The sequence below is a fragment of the Ipomoea triloba genome, chromosome 15 (assembly GCF_003576645.1).
Source record: "Ipomoea triloba cultivar NCNSP0323 chromosome 15, ASM357664v1".
Classification (NCBI taxonomy): Eukaryota; Viridiplantae; Streptophyta; class Magnoliopsida; order Solanales; family Convolvulaceae; genus Ipomoea; species Ipomoea triloba.
Genome location: NC_044930.1, coordinates 24,307,205 through 24,331,479, shown reverse-complemented (window position 1 = coordinate 24,331,479; position 24,275 = coordinate 24,307,205). Strand labels below are relative to the sequence as shown.

At 34.4% G+C, this 24,275-nt stretch overlaps 3 protein-coding genes and 1 long non-coding RNA gene across 4 annotated transcripts; 1 reads left to right on the top strand and 3 right to left on the bottom strand.

Annotated features, from left to right (window-relative positions):
- Positions 1-319: 319 nt before the first annotated feature.
- LOC116007110 lies at positions 320-3,046 on the bottom strand. The gene is made up of 2 exons (XR_004095199.1): positions 2,071-3,046; positions 320-707 (listed from the first exon to the last, which is right to left on the bottom strand). It is a non-coding gene; the product is annotated as an uncharacterized LOC116007110 (long non-coding RNA).
- A 642-nt stretch (positions 3,047-3,688) lies between these two features.
- Positions 3,689-4,453, bottom strand: LOC116007108 (lachrymatory-factor synthase). The gene has a single exon (XM_031247701.1). It carries the CDS (start codon positions 4,343-4,345, stop codon positions 3,842-3,844), a length of 504 nt encoding a protein of 167 aa, XP_031103561.1. The 5' UTR covers positions 4,346-4,453; the 3' UTR covers positions 3,689-3,841.
- Positions 4,454-10,442: 5,989 nt separating this feature from the next.
- Positions 10,443-14,868, top strand: LOC116007109 (NADP-dependent malic enzyme-like). The gene is made up of 19 exons (XM_031247702.1): positions 10,443-10,629; positions 11,429-11,549; positions 11,648-11,722; positions 11,831-11,982; positions 12,074-12,179; positions 12,260-12,325; positions 12,468-12,563; positions 12,672-12,743; positions 12,837-12,920; positions 13,009-13,107; positions 13,222-13,269; positions 13,360-13,413; positions 13,505-13,603; positions 13,695-13,784; positions 13,877-13,954; positions 14,188-14,262; positions 14,352-14,442; positions 14,546-14,674; positions 14,773-14,868. The coding sequence occupies exons 1-19, from the start codon at positions 10,475-10,477 to the stop codon at positions 14,859-14,861; spliced, it is 1,779 nt and encodes a 592-aa protein (XP_031103562.1). The 5' UTR covers positions 10,443-10,474; the 3' UTR covers positions 14,862-14,868.
- Positions 14,869-15,293: 425 nt separating this feature from the next.
- LOC116006786 (protein cereblon) lies at positions 15,294-22,807 on the bottom strand. Its single transcript, XM_031247274.1, has 10 exons — positions 22,584-22,807; positions 21,870-21,943; positions 21,692-21,769; positions 19,395-19,507; positions 19,236-19,301; positions 18,773-18,874; positions 18,110-18,674; positions 17,013-17,218; positions 16,776-16,939; positions 15,294-16,407 (listed from the first exon to the last, which is right to left on the bottom strand). Exons 1-10 carry the CDS (start codon positions 22,703-22,705, stop codon positions 16,272-16,274), a joined length of 1,626 nt encoding a protein of 541 aa, XP_031103134.1. The 5' UTR covers positions 22,706-22,807; the 3' UTR covers positions 15,294-16,271.
- Between the last annotated feature and the right edge of the window lie 1,468 nt (positions 22,808-24,275).

The window sequence follows — 24,275 nt, the reverse complement described above, 5'->3', positions numbered from 1 at the left end:
GTAAAGTTTGGGAGGAAAAATAAAAAGAGCTTTATTTAGTTTAAGGAGGATCTATCTCTTACAAACACTCAACCATTGTAATACCAAGGCAATCCTATCCTATATATAAAAAAGCAAGATGTTTTTGGCCAAAATTTTTTGATTCCAATTCCCGCCTACCCAATACGCCGCCGTTTTGGAAACAAAGTTTTGGGATGCCTGCATTAATTATCAAATTTATTTTAAATGGCTGAATTGAATATAAGTCTGTTCGAAATATGAAGAAAAATCTTTGGAAAACAAAATATTTGTATTAACCATCATGTCTCTATGCAACATCTGAATTAGAACTATTTTTACATTTAATGCTCAATGGTAGGCATCTATTGTGTTCACATTTACTACAAGAAACAAAGCATAATTGCAAGTTTCAATAACTATATGTATTGAATTACAAATGAATTTTACAATTTCCAAAACTAACATTAATTTAAATTAATACGGATGAATTTAAAATTCAAAATAAATATTTACACCAACCTATACATCACTTCAACACTATAAATAAGAAGGCAGTATCACACCCAATAGTACCAAATTTGTTCCTGCTGGCGGAGTAGTCTGTCATATTGGAGAGCAAAGTCTGTTTGTCATATTGGAGAGCAATATAAATTCTTTGAGGCTGCGATAGAAGGAAGGACAAAGTAGAAGCTCCATCGAGACTGCAACTGGAGAATGGAGTGCCATTTTCAGATATAATAGCAGGTAAGTCTTCCTCCTCTAATTTTGATGGAATAGTGAATGAATGCATAAACACATACTGTGCACCAACTGTTTGTATAAAATACAATTTTGCAGAAACAGCCATTCCAATAAAAAGTGGTGGATCATACAGATTTTTATGGTATATTAGTTACAGCTTTTTTAACCCAAGGAAACGAATAAACAGGTTCATCCCATTCTAACCACATGAATGGGGCAAGCAATAGTATGGACACACATGCTCAGAATGTAATATAGAAACCCTTTTTAGAATTTCAACAGCATAACAAGCATGGCATTGATTCTTGAAATGAGCATATTATTTCACAATAGCAAGAAAAACTCTAACTCAAGTAGGTTTGTGCCTTTTCATACATTCCAAATGATAATGTGCTCATATGAAGTGTAGTATTCCATTTGTCTCTTGAGTTTGAGTAATGATAATGTGCTCATATAATAAAAGTAAATCAGTACATATATTTTCTAAAAAGAAAAAAAAAACAGGACAACATGGCGTACATATTTTCACAGTTAAGCAGATCATCTATGGTCATATTACTAGCAATGCATTCACAGCATTAAAACATATATCAGCACAAAAGGTTCAGTTGCATGCAATCAAGTCAAAAATTGAAAATGCAGTATGAACAGTCATGAAGAGGATTTAATGGATTTGTTACCATAGGCTGCTCGAGGAAGAAGATAATAGATGCAAATAAAGGTACAGTGATAATTTTTTTGGCTACCTTAAGAATACATAAACCAGTGACAAAACTGAGTTTTTTCTAACAAATCAGGTGAAAAAACTATTGCAAGTACAAATATGGATATGCATGTGTAGGTCATAGTGAGGAATTTGTTTTTTTTTCTTCATTCTGTTCTCACAAGGTAGTTAGTGTTATTAACATATTATTCTTTGTCTTCATTTTATAGAGAATCAGAATAAAAACAGTAGAGCAGTAAAACTTGAACTTCAATTTATATTCAAATTTATTATTTAATCCAAACTTACAGACAAATACCATGATAAACTCAAAAAAAAAAATTCAGTTGCCAAAGTCCATGATTCTGAAAAAGTGTGTGTGTATCTATATATATATATATATATATATGCACAATGGAAATTTAAAAAAATATCATTATATACCTGTAAAGAAAAAGATAGACTTATATCTGGATGATTTCATATTGGCATTAAATATTTCCAACTAATCTCAAACTTCATAAATCTAAGAAAATACAGTAAGTATTTTAACTATTCTGAGTAAAAAGTCAAAAAAAAAAATTAGCACTTGAATCGATCAAGATATTTGAATATAAAAGAATAACCTGTATGTCCATACTGCTGAAACAAGGATGAACATGGAGTCAGGAGTCCTCTCGGGAGAAATCCAGTTCTCAAAATCCAATCTGGACAGATCTCAAAAGAAAGAGAGATGAATGAATCAATGATTAATTATGGCGGAATCAAACCAGAAAAAATTACATACTCTTAATCGTTTGCATGCTATCAATAATTCAATGATATCGGAATTGGTAATATCCTCTATTATAATCCAGCCAGATTTCTGCTCGCAGACATCCTAACAATGCAATTATCTTAACCTGACAACATTCTATAACAAATAGACCTACAAGTATCCTCTCAAAATTATCCTCATCGCATAACATAAACATACGAATTGCCTAAAAGTCCAGTATAAATTACATATGCCGTTGAAACTTTCTGCAATTTGAAGTAAAATCAATGAAAATGGAATTTAAGAGTATTTCACTTCTGCGTTTTTATGTTTGTAGAATTTAAGAAATATGTGTTTCCCTTGACTCTGCTAAACTACACAGGGCAGAGAAAATGAATTTCAGTAAATGAAATTATGTAAAAAGTAGGAATTAGAGTTAGACTAAAATAGATCATTGTTAAAACTCTACTTATCTTAGGACTTGCTCAGATCCATCTCTTCCATATTTTCTGATTATCTATCTCTTCTCTCTTTTATGATTATCGTTTAGATACTCCATATCTAACTGCATGCAATAGATTGGGTCTGTATTGCTATAATGACGAGGGTTGCTGCCGGGAACTAGCGATGGAGGACGGGATTCTGTTTCTGGGCTTGATTGAGGGTTTTGCGAGCTTGGAATTGCGGATGTAGAAACAGAGTGGTTTATGTTTGGTCTCATAGGTGATGCCTGGCGTCGAAGGTGGAGAGTTTATTCTGATTTAGTATCTTTGATGTTTTTTCCGGCGCAGTAGATGGGGAGGAAGAAGAGCGGACGGGAAGAGATGATTCTGGAAGAGAGAGGACGAAGACGGAATGAATGGGGGGAAACGGGTTGGCGTTATCTATACTTGGGTTGGGCTGTAGGTGGAAATAGGGCTGCTTACACAAATTGGGCCAGAACTGTACATTATTACTATTGTTGTTATTATTAAATTATTAAATTTTGTAATAAATTTTATAACACATTATTCAACTACAGAATAGTTTTTGAATAATTTTTTTTGAGTATAATATTTTATCTAATTATTATTTTTCTTACTAAAATAAACATACTCTAAAAAATTTAGCTATATTGACTGTCAAATCAAATTTTTATACAATAAATTGAAGACATTGCAAAGGATTTGAGAAATCTCAAATTTTTTTGAAAAAAAAAAGTATTTTATACATGGAAATGGTACGTGGGCCTATCTAAAGTTAGTTTTAATTTTTAGACTTTTTGTAATATTCATATCGAATATATTTTAATGTATTTGTAATACATGAATTGAACTTATGTTAATAGTAAGTTGTACATTTTGACTTAACAGTAATATTATTAAATTGTCTAATATTTATCTCATGCATTGCACGATTGGCATATTAGGATCAATTGTACGTTGATGCTTCTAGGATTAACAATCTAATTGGATTGAAAATATTAATGTGTAGTGACTCAAATACCATCATAAAGAACTTAAAAGTAATTATAATAATATTTATCTCACTATAGCACAACAATATTTCTAATATTTAGTCCGTAAAATACTATTTAATATCAAATTACCAGATTATTATTTGTCTAACAATATGAAAACTTTAGAAAGTAGAATAATATTCTAAGAAATTGCTATGAAGTCCTCCATCTTCTTAGCCATGCTCTGCAGCCCAAGATCATAAATCTTCACCAGATCCTCCAATCTCCAACCCTCCACCGGATCAACAGTAAACCCCCACTCAATCTCGCAGCCTTCATCACCGCCGGGAACGATCTTGACCGTCGAAACATAGTTCTTGAATCCTAAGCTGCCATCCAACATCTCGTAGCTCAAAGTCCTGGCAGCTGGATCCATGGCTATCAACCTTTCCTTGCTCCAATTTGTCCTCGCCGCCGGGGCGGGATTCTCTTCGCCGGCGCAGTCAGTCTTGCCGGAAAGGGAGAATCCGGCGCAGTAGCGGATGCAGCCAAGTTGGGCGTTGTTGCCGTGAATCCCATGGCAAGTGGAGAGGCCAGGGAACCATTTTCCCAGGCCGAAGAAGTCTTGGAAGAGTGGCCAAATCTCATCGGCGGTGGCCTTTTGTAGCCTTGCTGAAACCTTGGCTTCCCATTTCTGCTGCTCCATCTTCCAATTCTTGCTGTCAATTGTGAAGGGAGTGTGAGTGCTCACACAACAATATATAGGGTGCTTTCTCCGATAATGAGCTCTGATCTTTTCTTGGGATCAAAGAAAACGAAGGTTCTGGAAAGTGGGTATAATTGGGAAAGTAATCCCAATAAATGCAATAGTTATACCCGTGTCCACATTTCAACGTGAATCTATCACAATTTACATACTCAATGTTTACAATTTACATATTCAATGTTCACAACTCAAATTGTGAATATTTAGTTGGGAACATTAAGTGATAAATTGAAAAAAATAGTATATAATTGTGTATTTTGAATTTGAATCTATTCTAGAAGTGTGCAAATTATTGTGTGGACCCCAGTCCATATAATTGTGTGTTGACTAGATCAACATGCATTCTTTGGAGTTTTTTTTTTTCCTTTTTTTTTTCTTTTAGGCTTGATAGGAATACAAAGTAATAAATATATATGTATACAGCCCAAGAGCTTAGCGCATAGTTGGTTATCGCTTGATTTAAAGGTTATGATAAAAAAGTAGCAGTGTGGTGATTCGAATCACTGGTCTATTTGGTTTGCAATTAAAGCAATTATTAATTTACTATGAAGATTGGTTCTATTATATTGTTTGGATAGTGAAAAACAAATTACTGGGAACATTGATTCCAGTGTTTCGTTGATTGGATTTAGAATTGTAAGGACTAATGGTATAATTCTATATGTCTCACACAATAATACTGATAACAAAAGAAAGAATGAATCACAAGGACAAACTAGTAATGTCAACTCATTTTTTGTTCCGAGTTCCATGAAAAACAAAATACTACTCCTATTGAATTTTTTTTGTGTAAAATTTTTTCATGAATCGAACTGAAGAAAATCATTTTCTTCAAATTTAAGGAAAACTTTTTCAGGAAGCCAAGAAACTAAGGCTGGAGAACGAAGATGAATGAAAATGGCAAAGAAGATGAATGAAAATGGTAGTCTCGCAATCTCGCACAGCCCAAAAAAAGCCAAGAAATACGCAATATAGAAAAGAATTATATATATAATATATTTTTTTTAAAATATCTTTCAATAATCTAATATGCTTGTTTTTTGTGATGTTTTGTTGTTGATGAAGAAAATACAGTGGGCTATGTAGATAAGTGTATGTATACGGATTTGTTCCGTAGGGTCGTACAAGTATGCTTGTTAATTGGTTTAAGTAGCTGAGCTCAGGAAGAGGTGACAGTGGGTCAGAGCGTCCCGAGCTGATTAAGGTTAGGTAGAAATGCCCAAAAAGTCCTCCCATATATTAAATGCATTATTTATAGGAGTGTGAAGGGAGCACATGTCGGAGGTCGGCATGTGCGACAAGTGTGACTCATGCATAGGGGGTCGAAGGCGTTGCTAATTCCCCCACGTGTGAAAAAGTTTCTGACGTCCTTGTTCCTTTAGCTGCCGGATTGAAATAGAGAAATAAGGCTCATCTCTCTAAGTGGCCCTGTTCGGATTGATCATCCCGAGCCCACGGGGTCAGTTCGCAATCTCAAGGTAAAGTGGAAGGTATATGCTGATAAGCCACTCGCTCAGTCTTTGCATTGAGGTTGAGTCGGTCTAGCATAAGGTCAAGACATGTTCCTCGTGACGACTAAGCCAGGTATGGAGCATGTGTGTAGTGCGTATATTCGAGGAATATTCCCCATTAGTTACAAACTGAAAATTGAAAATACAATTGTGGTAGAACCACTATACTGTTCTTCTTCTTTTTTTTCCTTTATAAAAATGAAAATGGAAATGACATATGAATTGAAAGTGCTTATAGATTGAAAACTCACTCCAACTTATCAACATGAAAAGAACAAAGTACTTAAATTCGTAATATTTATTTCAACCAGTAATATGTAGTAAATTTGAAACCAAAATAATTTTGAAGTTTTAACTACACTAGTCCAATGGCAAAAAAAAAAAAAAATGTGTCTATGGACCTAGCTCAACGATTAATTAATTATTTAATTCAAATTGATATATAAAAAATGACTAAGGTGTCCCGCAACAATTTGAAAATTTAAAATACATTATTAATATTAACATAATTTGTTAGTGGCGGTGGACTAAAAATACCACTTTACACATAATTAAAGGAAAAATTTTGTGTATGGTAATAATTCATGAGCGAAAAAGTCTATAGTATGTGTATAACTAATGGACTAGAACAACCATTTTCTCTTATTTTTATTTCTCTTCCATACAAATATTCATTTGTAACCTACACCGGGTTGGTGTATATTATATAAAGAGAATGTATTTATTTTAATAAGTTGAATTAATTCTTAATTGCTCTTTTATTTATTGATTGATCGAATGGTAAAGGCATTTCTAATTCCTAGCTCATGATCCAGATTATTATATAACCCTACTATAAATAAGTCAGTCATTCGCTAGCGCTCCCACTTTGTATCATATCCTCCATCTTCTCTACGTAATTCTTTTCGAAGACAGTGAGTGCGTATAGTATAGAATGAAGCAATCATCGTACGTGTCGAAGTTAGCGTTCGTGAAAGTTGGCGATGGAAGGTATGTTTGTCTTCCCGCCGGTTATAGTGATCTCCAACTATTGGCGGCGGTCTCAGTCTCCGAGCAAGAAATGACCAACAACAACTACGACGATCATCAGCTGAAGAATCGACGACAACCTGCGGAGAAAGGGAAGAAGAGGTCGCGGATTCTGCGTAGAAACTGCGGCGACACTAGTCCGGATTCTGTGTTATTGTCGTCGTCTAAGAGAACGAAAAGAAAGTGGTCCGGAACTGATGAAGAATCGGCGCCGGCGGCGAAGAAGCAGCTGACGATGAAACAGTGACGAAGAGGTTTCTCTTTAATCCACGAAGATTGATTCATCCCATATATATAAGCCCAAGGAACTGCATGCTGTTCTTAAAAAATGAAATCAAGAACTACGTGTGGCTTGATCCCAGAAAATCAAGAAAAAAAAATATATCTGGGTACGTAGGCAGCCTCTGTACGAGGTTCAGCTGTTGTTTGTAAAAAAAAAATTATGTAAATTGTTAGCATCAGGCGCAATCTGTGAATTTTAATTACACAATTTTTATTTTTGTTGAGGTAGAACTCATGACCTAACTTGATACCACTTATTTAAGATCAAACCCTAAACAGGTCAGGTCACAGGCCTCTATAAAGGACCTGACCTATTCCCATCCCTATATATGATTATTACATTTTTCAAAGATAAGGTGTTGGTCTGTTGGATTTGACCCTTTACCGGTCTCCATCCAATAATTCTTCCGGTGTTGGGCTAATCTTTCACTTAGACTTGACAATTATAGGCATGACCCGTTAACACGATATGAAACCGAACACGAAAATAACGGACAAGTGTTTTGCTTAATGTGTTCCGGGTTGACCCGTTAATAACACGTTATGTTTCGTGTCTTAACAAGTCAACCCGTTAAACCTATTAAGAACTGGTTTAACTCATTAATATTAATGTTATAAATTGATTTTTTTTTTGTTTTTTTAATAGATTGAATTGTAAGTTTATTTCTTTTTTTTTTAATATATATAACGTAACTTTTAAATTTCAAATTTGTAAATATAGTAATAGATTTAGCGGGTTTTAACAGGTTTCGTGTCATATCGTGTCGACACGATCCTAACCTATATACACGTATTCATCTCGTTATCGTGTTAACCCATTAACGAACATATATACACGAATTTCTAGGTCTATACTTTTACTGCCTTCCGCCCAACATATATTAATTTTGATAAAAAAAAATAAAGAAAAGAAAAACTTCACTTAACAAAAATATGACCCTTATTAAAATTGAACTAAAATGAGAATGAATTCATTTTCATGAGTGTCTTATTTTTGTCTAGAAAATTTCAAGTTCTCATATTTATCATATTTCTGTCAAAACCCCAATAATTTAATTGCATGGCGGATATTGTGTGGTGATCAACTAAGTATTGATGATCGCAAAACGCATGGTTGATCATATGAAAATACTTTAGTGCACAAAGAGTCAACAGTCGCCTCCATAGAAGCTCAAATCTATCCCCTTCCATGTGAGAGTGTAAACCGGGTACCACTAGACCATACGATCTTTTGATTAGTTTATAGCGTTTATTTGGCCATATCTTTGTAATTGAGATGGTATATTCTATGTTAGCTATCTGTGGGTCATGTTTTTATGTTTATAAGACTATCCTTAATTCAGAAATTTCTCTTATATTTTTTAAAATGGATTTCATTTTCACATCATCAAATTTATAAATTCTCCACTATTTGTTCTACATCCCTGCAATATTCTCTCATTTTTAAAAGTGATCTAACTTTCATATTATATTATAAATATAATAACTAAATAATATAATAGGAAATAAAAAAATAAAAATAAAAAGTACACAAATCATATTTACCATGTTTTTTCTCCAACTTTTTCATTCTCTTACCTCTTGCTAATTTAGCAATTTCTTTCTCCTATTAAAACACACATGACATTAAATAATAATAATAATAATAATAATAAATACTCTCTCTTGCCACATAGATTAGAAAGGGGGGATTGGCAGGGTTGAGGACAGCCTTAATATGGCAAATATTCCAGTAAGATTCACTCTTTTTCTCATAAATATTACACTTAGAAGTGGAATTTAAAATTTTATTATTACTAAATCAATAATCCAATCAACTTAGTTGATGATTAATATATAGTATATTATTACACTTTTCATTTAGACTAGATCCTTTCACGAATTATCATTCCTAAAACGGTCTCATATAGTAGAGTCACCCTTATAATAGTTATATATATTTGTACATTGCCACATTATCGTTGTATATAGTAGTTTTCTTGATTCAAAGAGTACATATTTGAGGGGATAAAAACTAGGGTTGGGAAAAAAATCAAAAAAAAAAAAGTGATTGGGAGGAAAAAAGTAAGTTTAAGAAAACAGTATTAGAGAATGTTACCCTTGAGATATAGCCGGAATTTAGGTCGATGAATTAAATGTGACAATTATTTAAAAGTCGTGAAATTAAATCTGAAAAATTTAATAGTCGGGAACTAAATGTGACAAAATTTTAAAAGTCATGGAACCAAATTAAACGTGAAAACGATTTAATTATTTAAAAGTCATGGGACTAAATATGAAATTTTTAATTGTCGGAGATCAAATGTGGCAAGGATTTAAAAGTCAGGAAACTAAATTTAAAATTTTTAATAGTCGAGAACCAAATGTGAAAATAGTCTCATACTCATGGGACCAAAAGTAGAAAAAAACTCTATAATATATTTTATAACATTAATTTTATTTATATAAAAAAAAAGAATAAAATGTGTGAATGATAAAATGCAAATTAAATTAATGTTATCTTAATCAACCTAAAATAATTTTATAATAAACTTACAGTTGTACAATAATGAATCATGATCAATGATACATTTTAATAAATTGGAAATAGAGTTAGTATTCAAAAAATAAATTGGAAATAGAAGTTAGGAGTAAGAAATATGAGTATATGTAGTATTTTCTAGATAATTTACCCCTAGGGTGGAAAAGAAAAAGGGAAATGGTGGTTACATATAACTGCCAACTGCCAAGAAGTCCTTCATTACATTCTCCCAAACACGCGGACAACCGTTAGGAATTCTTCAAACTGTCTCTAAAATTGCCAACTTTCAACTACGAATTTACCATTATTTTCACCTCCCAAATTGCGGAAATCTCCTACTTTCTTTCTGGGAATGCCAAGAGAATTGAACCCTCACCCCTCTCTCTCTCTCTCTCTCTCTCTCTCTCTCATATACATTGCTTCCTCCCTCAGTCGTTGTCACTTTGATCCTCTCGCTATTCATCTTCCATCAAGAACCAATCTTCTGGTACGACAATATACCATCCCCATTTTCTTCTTTTTTCTTCAAGATTTTCACTTTTGCACACACCCACTTTGGAATCTTGGAAGATTTTGAAGTTTCTTGTTTTGGGTTGGTTATAAAATGTGGGAATTTTTCCATTGTTCTTGAAAATTGTGAGTTTTCTCTTTGTATTTGATTACTGCTTTTGTGGTTTCAGTTTTTGATATTGGCAGAGAAGAGGAAGATTGTTAATTAGGGTAGGCATGGAAAGTACACTGAAAGGGATGGGAGGGTATGATGAGTCTGTGCTTGATTTGAATGATAAGGCTGGTGTGGGAGGTGGAGTTGGGGACATCTATGGTGAAGATAAAGCCACTGAGGATCAATGCATCACCCCTTGGACTTTCTCCGTGGCTAGGTAATTATTACTCCCGCTGTCCCATTTTACATGTTCTGTTTACTATTCACTAGTTAGATCAGCTCGATCTTTCTTTCTCGGTTAAGTAATTATTACTCTATCGGTCTCATTTTACTTGTTCTGTTTACTATTCACTAGTCAAATCAACTCTTTCTTTTCCTGTGACTAGGTAATTATTACTCCCTCTACGTGTTTTGTTTACTATTCACTAGTTAAATCAACTTTTTCTTTCTCGGTTAAGTAATTATTACTCTATCGGTCTCATTTTACCTGTTTTGTTTACTATTCACTAGTCAAAAGTCAAATCAACTCTTTCTTTTCCTGTGACTAGGTAATTATTACTCCCTCTACGTGTTTTGTTTAGTATTCACTAGTTAAATCAACTTTTTCTTTCTCGGTTAGGTAATTATTACTCATGTTTTGTTTACTATTCACTAGTCAATTCAACTCTTTCTTTTTCTGTGACTAGGTAATTATTACTCCCTGTGTCCCATTTTACGTGTTTTGTTTACTATTTACTAGTCAAATCAACTATTTATTTCTCTGTGGCTAGGTAATTATTAATTGTTTCCTCTTAAATCAATTATTGCAATTTATTGCTGTGGATTGTGTTATTGTTTATCTATCATCACTTCATAATCTTGAAGTATTGAATCTTGTGACATGAAACATTAACTTGATAAGTTGTTTGTCATGTTATATACATCATGAATGTAAACTTCCTAAATGTTTATCTTTGTCTGATTGATTATCTCACTGAATTATAAGTTTTCATTATCTTCTTCTTCTTCTTCTTCAGTGGATATAGTTTGATGCGCGATCCACATTACAATAAAGGGCTTGCATTCACTGACCAAGAGAGAGATGCATATTACTTGCGCGGCCTCCTACCTCCTACTGTGATGTCCCAGGAACTTCAGGTAGGTAGCTCGATAAATGTTGCCTCTCGTATTAGTTATTTCCCCGTTCTTCTTGATCACCCACCCCGCCATCTTTGCCTGCAATGTTGTGTTTTTAGCTGAAGAAAGTGTTGCAAAATCTTCGCTCATATGAAGTTCCATTGCAAAGATATGTGGCCATGATGGAGCTTCAGGTATTTTCCTTCGCCTTTTATCTTTGAGAGCTCGAGAACTTGTTTGACAAAAAATAAGACTTGATTTTTAAATGCTGTAGTATTGAATTTGTTTAAGTAATATTCCAGGAGAGGAATAGAAGGCTATTTTATAAACTTCTTATTGATAACGTCGAGGAACTACTTCCAATTGTCTACACCCCGACAGTCGGTGAGGCTTGCCAGAAGTACGGAGGCATTTTCAATCGTCCTCAGGGCCTTTTTATCAGTCTGAAAGAGAAGTAATTTTTTTCTTTTCCATTATTTGGGTTCAATTCACTATTAGTGTTGTCTTAGCCAAAAATAGTAACATTATTCATCGGAAGTTTTCAGAGGCAGGATTCTTGAGGTGTTTAAAAACTGGCCCGAGAAGGGCATACAGGTTATCGTAGTAACTGATGGCGAACGCATATTGGGACTTGGTGACCTTGGTTGTCAGGTAAAACGCTGAATTCTACTGATTTTTACCGAGTTGTTCAAGAAAGTTTCCATATAAACCGAAATAAAAACATTTTGCAGGGGATGGGAATTCCTGTAGGAAAACTTTCTCTCTATACTGCTCTTGGAGGAGTTCGTCCCTCAGTAGTAAGCATTCTGCTTTTCTGCATAAATAGTCTCATGTCAAGTTGTTTAAAATTCATCTTAAAATGTGGTTATTTTAAATCGAGATTTCTATGATCTTTAACACAAACACATACACACACACTTTCTGTATATCCGCTTCCAGTGCCTGCCTATTACCATCGATGTAGGCACAAACAATCAGAAGCTACTAGACGACGAGTTTTACATTGGACTCAAGCAGAAAAGAGCAACCGGGCAGGTATCTAGTAGTTCTTCTCTTTCGATTTTTGCCTCTGGGTAAAGGTTTCCACTTCCCAAACTATAGTATTGATTTGAGATTCTTTTTATCGCTTTCGGCCACAAATAGGAATATGCAGAACTATTGGAGGAGTTCATGTCTGCAGTTAAACAAAATTACGGAGAAAAAATTCTGATACAAGTATGCATTTGCTAACAGTATATGTTGCTTTCTTTTAGATAAGAGTTTGTAGTGTTATTTACTGTATATTCTAAACTCGTAAACACTTTCTAGTTCGAAGACTTTGCAAACCACAATGCTTTCGATCTGCTGGCAAAGTATCGTACTACACATCTTGTGTTTAATGATGATATACAGGTAATATTTGTAACAATTCAAGAGCTTTCTTGTTGAAACGATTCGTTCTATTCTAAACGGTATTCAACGTTACACAATTATATCACAGGGAACGGCATCTGTTGTCCTGGCTGGGCTCGTTTCAGCGTTGAAAGTAATTGGCGGATCGTTAAAAGACCAAACTTTCTTGTTCCTAGGTGCAGGAGAGGTGAGCTTGTTCATCTTTTGATGGATTTTTATCCCTCCCTAGATAGCATATCAGTTGCTACAATGCTAGAATTATGCGATTTTTGTTTAAACCTCTGTGTTTGGCATACTGAAGGCTGGAACTGGAATAGCCGAGCTTATTGCACTTGAAATTTCAAAGAAGGTACTAAATTGTCTGTCTTTTTTCGTAGTTTTATTTCACTTTCTTCCGTTTTTGGATATTCTTACTGCCTTGCCTGTGTAACTTTTGCAGTCAGGGACTCCGATAGATGAAGCTCGAAAAAAGATTTGGCTTGTCGACTCAAAGGCACTTCATCAATTCAGACTAGCTTCATACTAATGCATATATTTTTCTTTACTGTTGCCAGTAAAATTGTACTTGTTTGGCTTTATATCAGGGACTGATTGTGAGTTCTCGGTTAGAATCGCTTCAGCAATTCAAACGACCTTGGGCTCACGAACACGAGCCAGCCAAGGACCTCATCGAGGCTGTCAATGTGAGTTCGGAGTGGCTAATTAACGGAATGGAAAGAATTAGAAACGCCTGTCTTCTCTTCACTTATATTGTTTTCAATTCTCTGGTTTCAGGCAGTAAAGCCGACGGTTCTAATAGGAACTTCGGGAGCTGGAAGAGCATTTACCCAGGAAATTGTGGAGACCATGGCATCACTCAACGAGGTGGGGTAAATATAAACAGTGCAGTGTGTCTCACTATTAGCTTAAACCCGTTTAGTGAATACATCGTTTAATCCCGAGTAAATGTTGTGTAGAGACCTCTTATCATGGCTCTATCGAATCCGACTTCACAAGCAGAATGTACTGCAGAAGAAGCTTATACATGGACCAAGGTAAACAATGGATTTGAATTTAGTCTTGTCAGATTTCTTTTTATGCATTACTAATATAAGTTTTGGTTATGGAAGGGGGTGGGTTCGAGCCTCAGTGGAGGCGATATTGACTCTTTGTGCTTCAGTAGGTTGAGAAAATAGTTATGAACAGATACTGCATTGTAACAGAATCAATAGTACTCAAAAAAAAAATATAAGTTTTGGTTTTGACTTTTGAGTGGTCCTAATCACAGGGTGCTGCAATCTTTGCTAGTGGAAGTCCATTTCAGCCTGTTGAATATGAAGGCAAGAAATTTGTGCCAGGCCAGGTTGCCACTTTCCCCAGTTTCCCCCATAATCAACCATAAGTAGCTTTGTTCTTCATTGCAGACTAACTTCTGGTTTGGTTTTTCTTCAGGCTAACAATGCATACATATTCCCGGGATTTGGATTAGGTCTGATTATGTCGGGCACAGTGCGCGTGCATGACGACATGCTTTTAACAGCATGTAAGTAGTGTATACACACACACACACAAGTTTTGCCTGGAGCGGTTGTCGATTAGTGTCATAGAAATTCATGTTATAATGAACGTTTTGGTTGGTGAAACAGCGGAAGCCTTGGCAGCGGAGGTGACAGAGGAAAACTACGCGGCAGGGCTAATATATCCACCATTCACTAAAATCAGGAAGATATCAGCACATATTGCAGCCAATGTAGCTGCAAAGTCATATGAACTCGGTGAGTTATTTAGTAATTGAAAAACTGTCCGTTTCCGTCTTAACTAGAAGTTTAATATTTATCGGCATTCACTTCATCTTTGTATGCTTATTTCTCAGGTCTTGCAACCCATCTCCCTCGTCCAAAGGATCTTGTTAAGTATGCCGAGAGTTGCATGTACGCCCCAGTCTATCGTAACTATCGCTGACCAGTGACTTCTTTAGTCTTTGCACTGATTTTCTTTTTGTTGTTGTTGAGAGTTTGAGAGTATTGTTATATTCATGTTCATAGATACAAATTTTGTTTGTTTTTATTTTCTTTTTGTTGAGAGTTTGAGAGTTTTGTTACAGTCATGTCCATAGATACAAATTTTGTAGTTGTCAAAAGTACATGTGAGGAAGTAAAGTTACACTTCTATTAATAAACTTGATCCATTTGAAATGCATTTTCTACATAGATTTCATTGATTTTATTTATCTAAAAAAAGAATGTGTTATTCAAATCGTTAGATGATGCTCACAACTTACATTAGGTACATAGCATGAAGTTTTATTACCAAATCTACTAGTAAAACACATATAAAAGCATAAAATAAAATTCAGTCTCAAGTAGTAAGATAGATTACTTTGACCATAAATTCTTAAGATAAGTCCGGAAGAAATTATATAAAAAATCTTCAAAGAGAAGTTACAAAATGTAAGGTCTCAACTTTAACCATCAGAAATCCTACACAATGGTCTCAAGTAATCATCAAAACCAATATAGTATAATCAATTGAAAACCAAGATCGATCAAATTGCTGTGTCCAAATTGTCAACAGTTCCCAAATTGTCTTTATTCTGTAGACTCGAGTTCAAAATACACAATTTACATACTCAATATTCAGTATGTAAATTGTGATAAATTCACCTTGCAAGGTGGATCCGGATCCATGGTATAACTATTGCCTTTTCTTCTTCTAAAGGGGCGTGGCAGCTTGGGAAAGTACCATAATACATCCAGCAATTCCTTTCTGCTTCCTCCAATTCCTTGTATCAAACTGAACTACTGAGAGATTTATGCTTAGTCTTGCCTTGATTTGTTTAATGTATTGAGCAAATCAATAAAACAAAATAATAATAATAAATTTATCAATAACAAAAAGTATAAGAGCCCGGAGGAGAAAGCAAAACCAAATAGCCTTGAGGAGTTGAGATACAAAAAGTAATGACCCCACCTCTTCAGCATAAAAGGGGGGCAGACATCACTTCACTACTTGAGGAATAACACAGGCGGGTATGCCTGCTACATACATAACTGCAAAAGAGACGACTACTTTGATTGCAACTCACTACATTGCTGGGCTTTGTGATCTGATCTTGGAACAAAACTAGAGGTTGGAGTTCTGCTGCAAGTTAAGACTTCAGAACTGATAATCTGCTTTAGTATGAAGTTGTCATCCAAGAAACTATTGTAACAGACTTCTTATAGATTATTCCAAATCATTATAACGACTTGTAGCCAACCAAAGCCATGTACAAACCAAGCATTATCAAAGCCATGTACAAACCAAGCATTATCTCTGCGGCTGCAGAGGACAGAAGCTCGATCCGCCAAAAGGTATTGAGTTCAAGAAAGATTAGCTTATGTCGTCATGAACTTGGGAACACCTAATGCCCCAAAACGATCTAGGCTTCAGTTTCTTATTTGTAGCGGTAAAAAGCCACCCCATCTGGGCTCCACAAGTAACACATTCTGCAATAGACCAGGCATACCTACAAGAATATCATCCAGTATCAGAACATGATACTAACATCTTGCCCCCTCCAAGGGTTTATTCAATTCTACATTTCAAACATCCAGAAATGCATCTGACGCAAAGACATCCAAAAATAAAGACTATTTTTTTCAACCAAGCAATTAAGTCGTACTAAAGATTGATACAGAGTATTTGTTAAGCTCAAATTTCTTAGAGCTTTTACTTGCCACAAGCCACACTAGTAGTGTAAAAATAGGCCTGCTAACTTGCTAAGCATATTAATACTTCAGCAAGAACTACAAAAGACTGCCTTCAAACTCTGAATGAGGGACAGACGGAGAGAGAAAGAGAGAAAATTACTATGGAACCAAATTAAAGCCATACCCAGGAAACCAGCTGTATTCCTTCTCTGGATTTCCAATGACTGCTAACCCATTTGCTTTAAGCAGGGTCATTATCTCATGCACAAAACCATGTGGATTCACATAAGCACCAAGAGGACCTTCTCCAGACATTACCAACATCTCGCTTCGCCTAGCAATCAGAGTCTACAAGGAATGAATAAAGATTAGCCACACACACACAAGAAAACATAACATTGCAATAAACACCATTTCTTACCAAACAAGTCTTGCACTGTATACGATCAAACTTCTCGAGTAATTCAATTTCTAGTCGCAACCTATAGGAAATTCCATCAATATCCAGAAGCTCCTGCCTTGTTGATTCTGATACAGGAATCTTACTGGCAATATGAAATGATAGAAGATCTGGCTTCATCACAAACGCATCCATGTTTGGTGCCTTGACAATCTGTTTCCACCGATCTACAAAATTACAACTCTAGCAGATTACCAGCCAAATTCCTAGTAATCCATATAATCCAAGTTATTCAAAATATTTATGTTCCAACTAGAATCCAAGGGAAATGTGTGGAAAATCATCCTATGAAATGGAATGCAGACATAATATTGTTAAGGGATGTTACCAAGAATTGTCAGGAACTATCTAGTATCTACTGCCCAAGCACTCAGTAAACAGGAATTACTAACATATAAAAGTGAAGCAATAATGGCAGAGTAAATATAAGATTTTTCAGGGTCTAGACTGTTCTACCTTAATCATGGCATGCATAGGCAACACGGTAACATCTATTGTCTCTGTGAACCTCCAAGTCAAAGTGTAAGATGATTTGCTTAACTTATCATACACATCAGACAACACAACAAAAATTTGTAACCCATAAAAACCAGTGCTTTACTCCTTCCATTCCACTTAATCTGTCCTACTTTTATTTTTAGTCTATCCCAAAATAATGTCCAATTTCCTGACTTAAACACCACTAACTTTAGGTGGGCCCCAATTCATGTTTTTTTACCAGGGCAAATTTGAAGAAAAAAAAAACTAATATCACTATTTTATTTGTTTTCTTTAAAACAGTGTCAAATGCAATTACCCCTAACAAAATGGGATGGAAGGAGTAATGTTTTTTTAAAAAGTTTAGGAGGGAACTAAATGAAGGTGTTGAAATGAATATCAAACAGAAGCCTTCATACAACTTTCCCGTATCAAGAAGAACTAATAAGAGCCAAAATTAAAAATCATCAATAGAAAATTCAATCACCAAATCAAGCTAAATCATAGACCAGGGATTAAAAAAAAAAAAGTTGATGAACAAGTAAAAAATTGTTTTAGAAGTGAAAAGAAGGCCTCACAACCTGCTGCCCTCTGAGCAAGAGCATATGAATCATACATCCGATAAACCCAGTTGGGCCAGAATGCCCTTGGGACTTCACGCATCTGGCTAATTGCATGCTTTCTCAATCCATTTCCTTTACAAGATGGCATATCAGAAGCAGATCCTTCCCCAATTCCCTGGCTAGAATCAATAGACTTTTTGTTGCGTTTTGTGTGCAAAGACCCAACAAAATCATGTAAGTGGTATCTTCCAGATTGGACCTCTAGCCCTTGATCAAGGGTCTCATCATCACTGCTTGTTGACTCATCAATCATATCCTCACCAATTATAGAAACAATAGCAGACTGGTGGAGTCTTTTCTCTCCGAACGATAATTCACTTTCAAAACTTTCCTCTGACATCACATCTGAATCATTCCCATTTCCATACTCATAATGCTTAGTTAGAGAACTATTTGATGACTGTGTTTGTAAAGGCACATCAGCCCAGGCATGCAATCTTCTCAATGGTGTCAATCTCCCAACAGCCTCTCGGGGAGTCCTTAATGGAAAATCTTCTTGGATGATTTGAATCTCTCCACAAGGCTATTAGAAGAATAGTTAATCAAATAAGTTGAGTAAGAGAACAACAAATACGGAAAAGAAAGAAAATTCTTTGTATTTCACATTTAAAAAGTTCTTACTGCTCCATCAGCATCCATCCAACGGCGTCTCAGACGAAAGCGTTGCTGACCACGGGTAACAACATTCACTGAACCATCTTCCAACCGCCGATATTGCCGAATCTAAAGCATCGTGAATAATTAAGTATGTGAGAACACAATTAAGAAATTACAAACAAAACAAAAAACAAAACAAAACTAAAACAAAACCAAAAAAAAAAACAAAAACAAAAACAAACAAAAAAAGCAAAACAAAACAAAACAAAACAAAAAACAAAAAGCAAAAGCAAAAGCAAAACAAAACCCAAAAAAACACACACACACACACACTAATAATAATAAGATATACCACTTCCATATTTAAATGTAGATATATCAACCATATTAAGACTATCAGTAACTCCATAACCATAGTAGATAAGATTAGTAACTTCGTAGTTTAGTTTATTAAAATTGTACAAATTTGATAAGTACCATGCAGTACCTCAGCAGTTGTCCCAGTCGTTGCAAATTTTATCCTCCTATTATGAGGATCCCTGTGAACTCGAATCTGAAAGCATTTTCCATCAAGCCAACTTAAAAGTGCAGTTCAACAAAACCTTTACAAAAAGAAATGAAACAAAAATTCCAAAAGTATACTTACGACACCAATAGTATAATGATCATTAGTCCGTTGCAATGCTTTTTCAACAGCAGCTATAAAATTAGACTGAATAACTCGCAAAGGAAGTGTAGCCTCAGGGAATAAAACAACTCCTGAAGAAATAAAATAAATAACAAAGGAAATTTAAAACTGAAAGAAAAGAGGTTACTCATTGCAACTTTGAAGCTATGTATGCTTGTTGCATAGCTACTCCAAAAAGTAGAAGCTGGTCCACACAATAAATAAACAAAAACGCTACTTAGGTAGATGAAATGTATCTTATTCAAGAAACACCAAATTAAGGCCTTTTAGAAAAACCCTGTTTTTAGATAAGACATCAGCTGGGAGCCTGGGCTAAACAAGAACATGATCATTACACTCAAGAAACACCTACAATATGCTTACTTAGCAATATGAGTATATGACCATATCATTAGTACATGCTAGCAGAAACAGGATGACATTTTTTTGCCCTTCTATTTTGATGCCTTTATTTATTCTCAATAGGTAAAGAAATATAAATTTTATATATATGCATCAAGGTGCAACAAAATGTAAACCTCTATCTGCAAACATGCTAGCCTTTATTGCCGAAATCAAAGCCTAGGATTGTGCTTGTGCTATGTTATTTGCTCATTACCAACTATGGTTTGATGTATGCATGTTTAGTGCATTTTTCTGTTTTCCATTTTTCTATTTCCTTTTTCCATAGTTTTCTCATTTTTCTTTTTCCACTAGAAAAACGATAGAAAACAAAAAACGTGTTTATCAGCATTCAAATGAGGGAGGAAATACAAAGTTATTTAATCCTATATGTTTATAGATTGTTTTTCTTCATTTGAACCTACAAATAATGCTAGTGGTAAGTGACAATAATATCAAGTAGAGTTGGATATATCTAAATTTTATTTCGAATATTCAAATTTTGAGTGCTATTTTCTGAATTTTAATTTTGACAATAGAAATACTATCCATGGACGACAACAAATAAATTAATACCGGGTACCTAACTTCCAAACCCCTAATAGGACAGGTTTGAAACAAGTTTAGGTAGTAGTGAAATCCTTGTATCCAATTTTTTGTGTGTGAATGTGTGCGTATAATAGGTTGCACGATGATTTCGAGTACTATATGTGTAGTGTCAATTGGGTTTGGAAAAGGTACATGTAATATTCATTCGTATTTGGGTAGTTCTAACTTCTAAATGTATTCAGATTCACAATTAAAAATGACAAAATAGATGAGTACCTACCTATTGCCATCCCTAATAATATGGATAGAGTAAAAAACAAAAGATAATATTATATGTAGTAATAGTAGTGGATATGCAGGTAGTATGAATAATGGTGGTGATGGATGAAATAGATATAGGTGGTGATAGGGTAGGTAGCTAGTGATAGAGGTATATAGATTGGTGGTAGTTGGGTAGATGATATGAGTAGATAGATAACTAGATAAGTGAAATAGAAGTTTCTATGTAATAAAAATAGCAATTAATCAAGTATAGATAAAGATATGTGTTTTTTTGTATTTGGGAAAATCTGGAAAACGAGAAAAACTGTTTTCAAATCCTTTTTTAAATTGGAAAAATGGAAAACCAGTTTACCTGTTTTCTATTTTTGTTTTCCTTTATCTAGAAAAATGGAAAATTTTTCCAGAAACTAAATGCACCCAACTGTCTCTTAGAATAACTACTAAAAATAAACAGAAAGCACGCATATGTTAAAGCAGGTATAGTGGAGAGAATAAACTTCAACAGTCTTGTGCTTTAAAAGTTCTGGATGAGCTCAATGATTTAAAACAAAACACTCTTGTATGTTTGCATCACTATGACTTGTCATTCATATAGAAAAATAGAAGACGAAATAGCCCAGGATAAGTAAGCACTAATACTATGTTGAAATTGAGAGATTGAAAGGTCTAGCAGGTGGCGAATAGCCACCCCACTAGTTAGGCTGAAGCAAAATATGTGAGAAAACAAAGAAAGAGAGAGAATAGAAAAGAATATATTATAATGAAAGAATTACAATAGATTCTCTCTTTGAGTAGTCGATGTATTAAACTGTATAAAGATAAACCAATCCTACTAGGAAAAGGAAACTAAGCCCACTCCTACTAATGTTTCCTAATATTCATCACTCCTCTTTCAGTTAACCAAATTATGCCAAAATGCTGTCTTTTTTCTTCAGTTTCCCTGCTACTTGTTGATAATCATACCAAATGTGGTATAATGCAGATGCATGGTGAATGTGTTGAAATGCTATATAAAGTTGAGTAAACCAGGTATGAATACTCACCTTCAAGATAGAATAAAGGAACAACTATCACAGCTCCGCCATCCAAGAATGACAACCTGTTATGTGTGTCTTCAACATCTGGCATATAGAATGTCATAAATAATTGAACAGTTTGAGATGGAACAGAAATATCAACAACAATAAAACAGAAAGGAAAAAAAATTCCAAGTGTACATACCACCAAGATAAGAATGCAATGCAGCCAAAGAGGTGTCATAATTAAATTCACCAGGTGCAGTTTGTTCCCCCAACCTATGATGAATATGACCAGCCAAGGATAAGGAAAGAGAATCATAATCAGATTCCAGCACAATAAAATGAGTTTCAAATAGAACACAAAATAACTCTATATAGTGATGATTGGGCATCCAAAATCAACCCAGATACACTAAATTACTTTAGGCAGAAAAGAACCCTTATGTATCCTCCATAGAATATAAACCAGTCAGAAAACCTAATCCAAATAGCACTCTGCTTTCCTCAGCTAACCAAGCAAAGAAATTCCTGTTTTCCTCACACCTGCTATAACCAAGCAAATCAGAACTATTTCATTCCTGGTTCCTTTTCTTCCTTGTTTGATATTTAAATTTAACGGAAGATAGAGCTGAATTGAGTGTACAAAGCTCAAGCAAACCTAAAACTTTTAAACCATTTCTATTCCAATTTCCTACCACTCTGAACAACAAAGTTTCAAACCTAGACCTAGGTTGGCCATACTAAATAGAAACTCCCAAAAACTGCATAGTACTCGAGCTAGAAGCGATGTAAACTCAATCGCAGAATCAAAAACCCTAGTTGATTCCGTGTATGAACATCAAACTGATACTACACTACGATAAACAACGAAATGTAACGGAATCTAAATACAATCCGAAATAAATTAGATTGTTACGCGGTATCGCCATCCTCGGATGATTCGTCATCGACTTCCTCTACCTGCAACTCCTCGGACTCGAGCTGGCGAATCTGTTCGATTTGGTACCTTTCTCGTTCCAGAATTCTATCGTCGTCCATCGTCTTCTCTCACTCACTTACATTTGAAGTCGTTTTATGTGTGCACGGTTATATACTTATATATCCAACTCGACGGTTATACTGACCGGCCTGACGGCGCCAGCAGAAAACTCCCGGAAAATGGATTTATTAATTCATTTTTTTCATTTTTTTTTTAGTATTATTAACTTTGTTACATACTTTGGGTTCAAACATGTGGCTACTAATTGGAGATATAATTATGTCCTTTGATAGGAAAGTCTTTGGCTCTAATCATAGATTTTAATTCACTTACAATGTGTAAGAAAAAAATACAATATAATGAATGAGAAGCCTCATTTAAATTTGTTTTTAGTAACACTATGAGAGTTTGATCCCAATTACAAATATATGAAGTTTGGGTTTGGAATTAATTTTTTTGTACTAAAAAATATACTCTGTACAATTTTGTATTGAATTTCGAAATTTGATGAGCTCGCTTTATTTCATAATGGGCTTGGGGCTAGTGGACTATTAAAAAAATACAATATTTAACCTCAAAAGAATTATTGATTTGGTATAGTATGATTCTTATACTTAACATGTCACGAGCCAAGCTCGTCACACATTATCTTCATAGTACAATTTATCTCTCTTTTATTATTGTAAATTATTATATATGAACGAGATTTACCTCTTTTTAGGGTTATGCTTTTTATTTTGAGAATAATAAGAATTTACATGGAACATTTTATGAAATTCAAATAATTTTATCATGTTTTCTTTAATTTTGTAGTAATGCTACCCATTTCTTCAAAATTTCCCCCTTTTTTTTTAATATATATGTTCATATATACTTTTTCAACTTGTTGAAGTCCACTGAGCCTCGATCTCATGAACTCCCATATGAGAGAGTCATTACATGCTATCTGAGTCCAATGTGATTAGCTAAAAAAAAAAAGACATCTAAGGGTGCATTTGGTTCGCACATGGGAATCGGAATCGGAATGGGTATCAAATACTTGGTAATGATAATGGGTTTTGGTGAAAGTATTTAGCATGTTTGGTAGTTGGATGGAATGGGAATGATTATTAATAGTTGAGGAAGAAATGAAGAATGGAGATGAAACCCTTATTTAATAAGAGTATGGTTTTTCTCATTAATGGGATATTCCAAACCCATAGTAACATTCACAATACCTATCAACCAAACACAAGCAATCACTTTCATACTATGGAAGTCACATAATGATGGGAGGTATGAAGAAATTTCCATATGTGAAAATAACATACTTTGATGGGCTTCAAGTTTTGAATCTATGACATTTAGCATGGCTCTGATACCAAATTGAATTATGTGCTCCATCCAACTAAAAGCCTAAACTGATAATTGGGCTGCACATTTATGTTTATATTATATTTATACTCACACCTATTTCCACCTTGCTTCACTTTGTCTTCGAATTCCTTTACGTTGTCTTGCAAATCCACAAGTGCTACTTTGTTTGTGCTTGTGTTTGTGTGTGTGTGTGTTTTTGTTTGATGTTGTTGTCGTTGTTTTTGTTTTTTTTTTTTTGTTTTTTTTTTGTTTGTTTTGTTTTTCTTTTTGTTT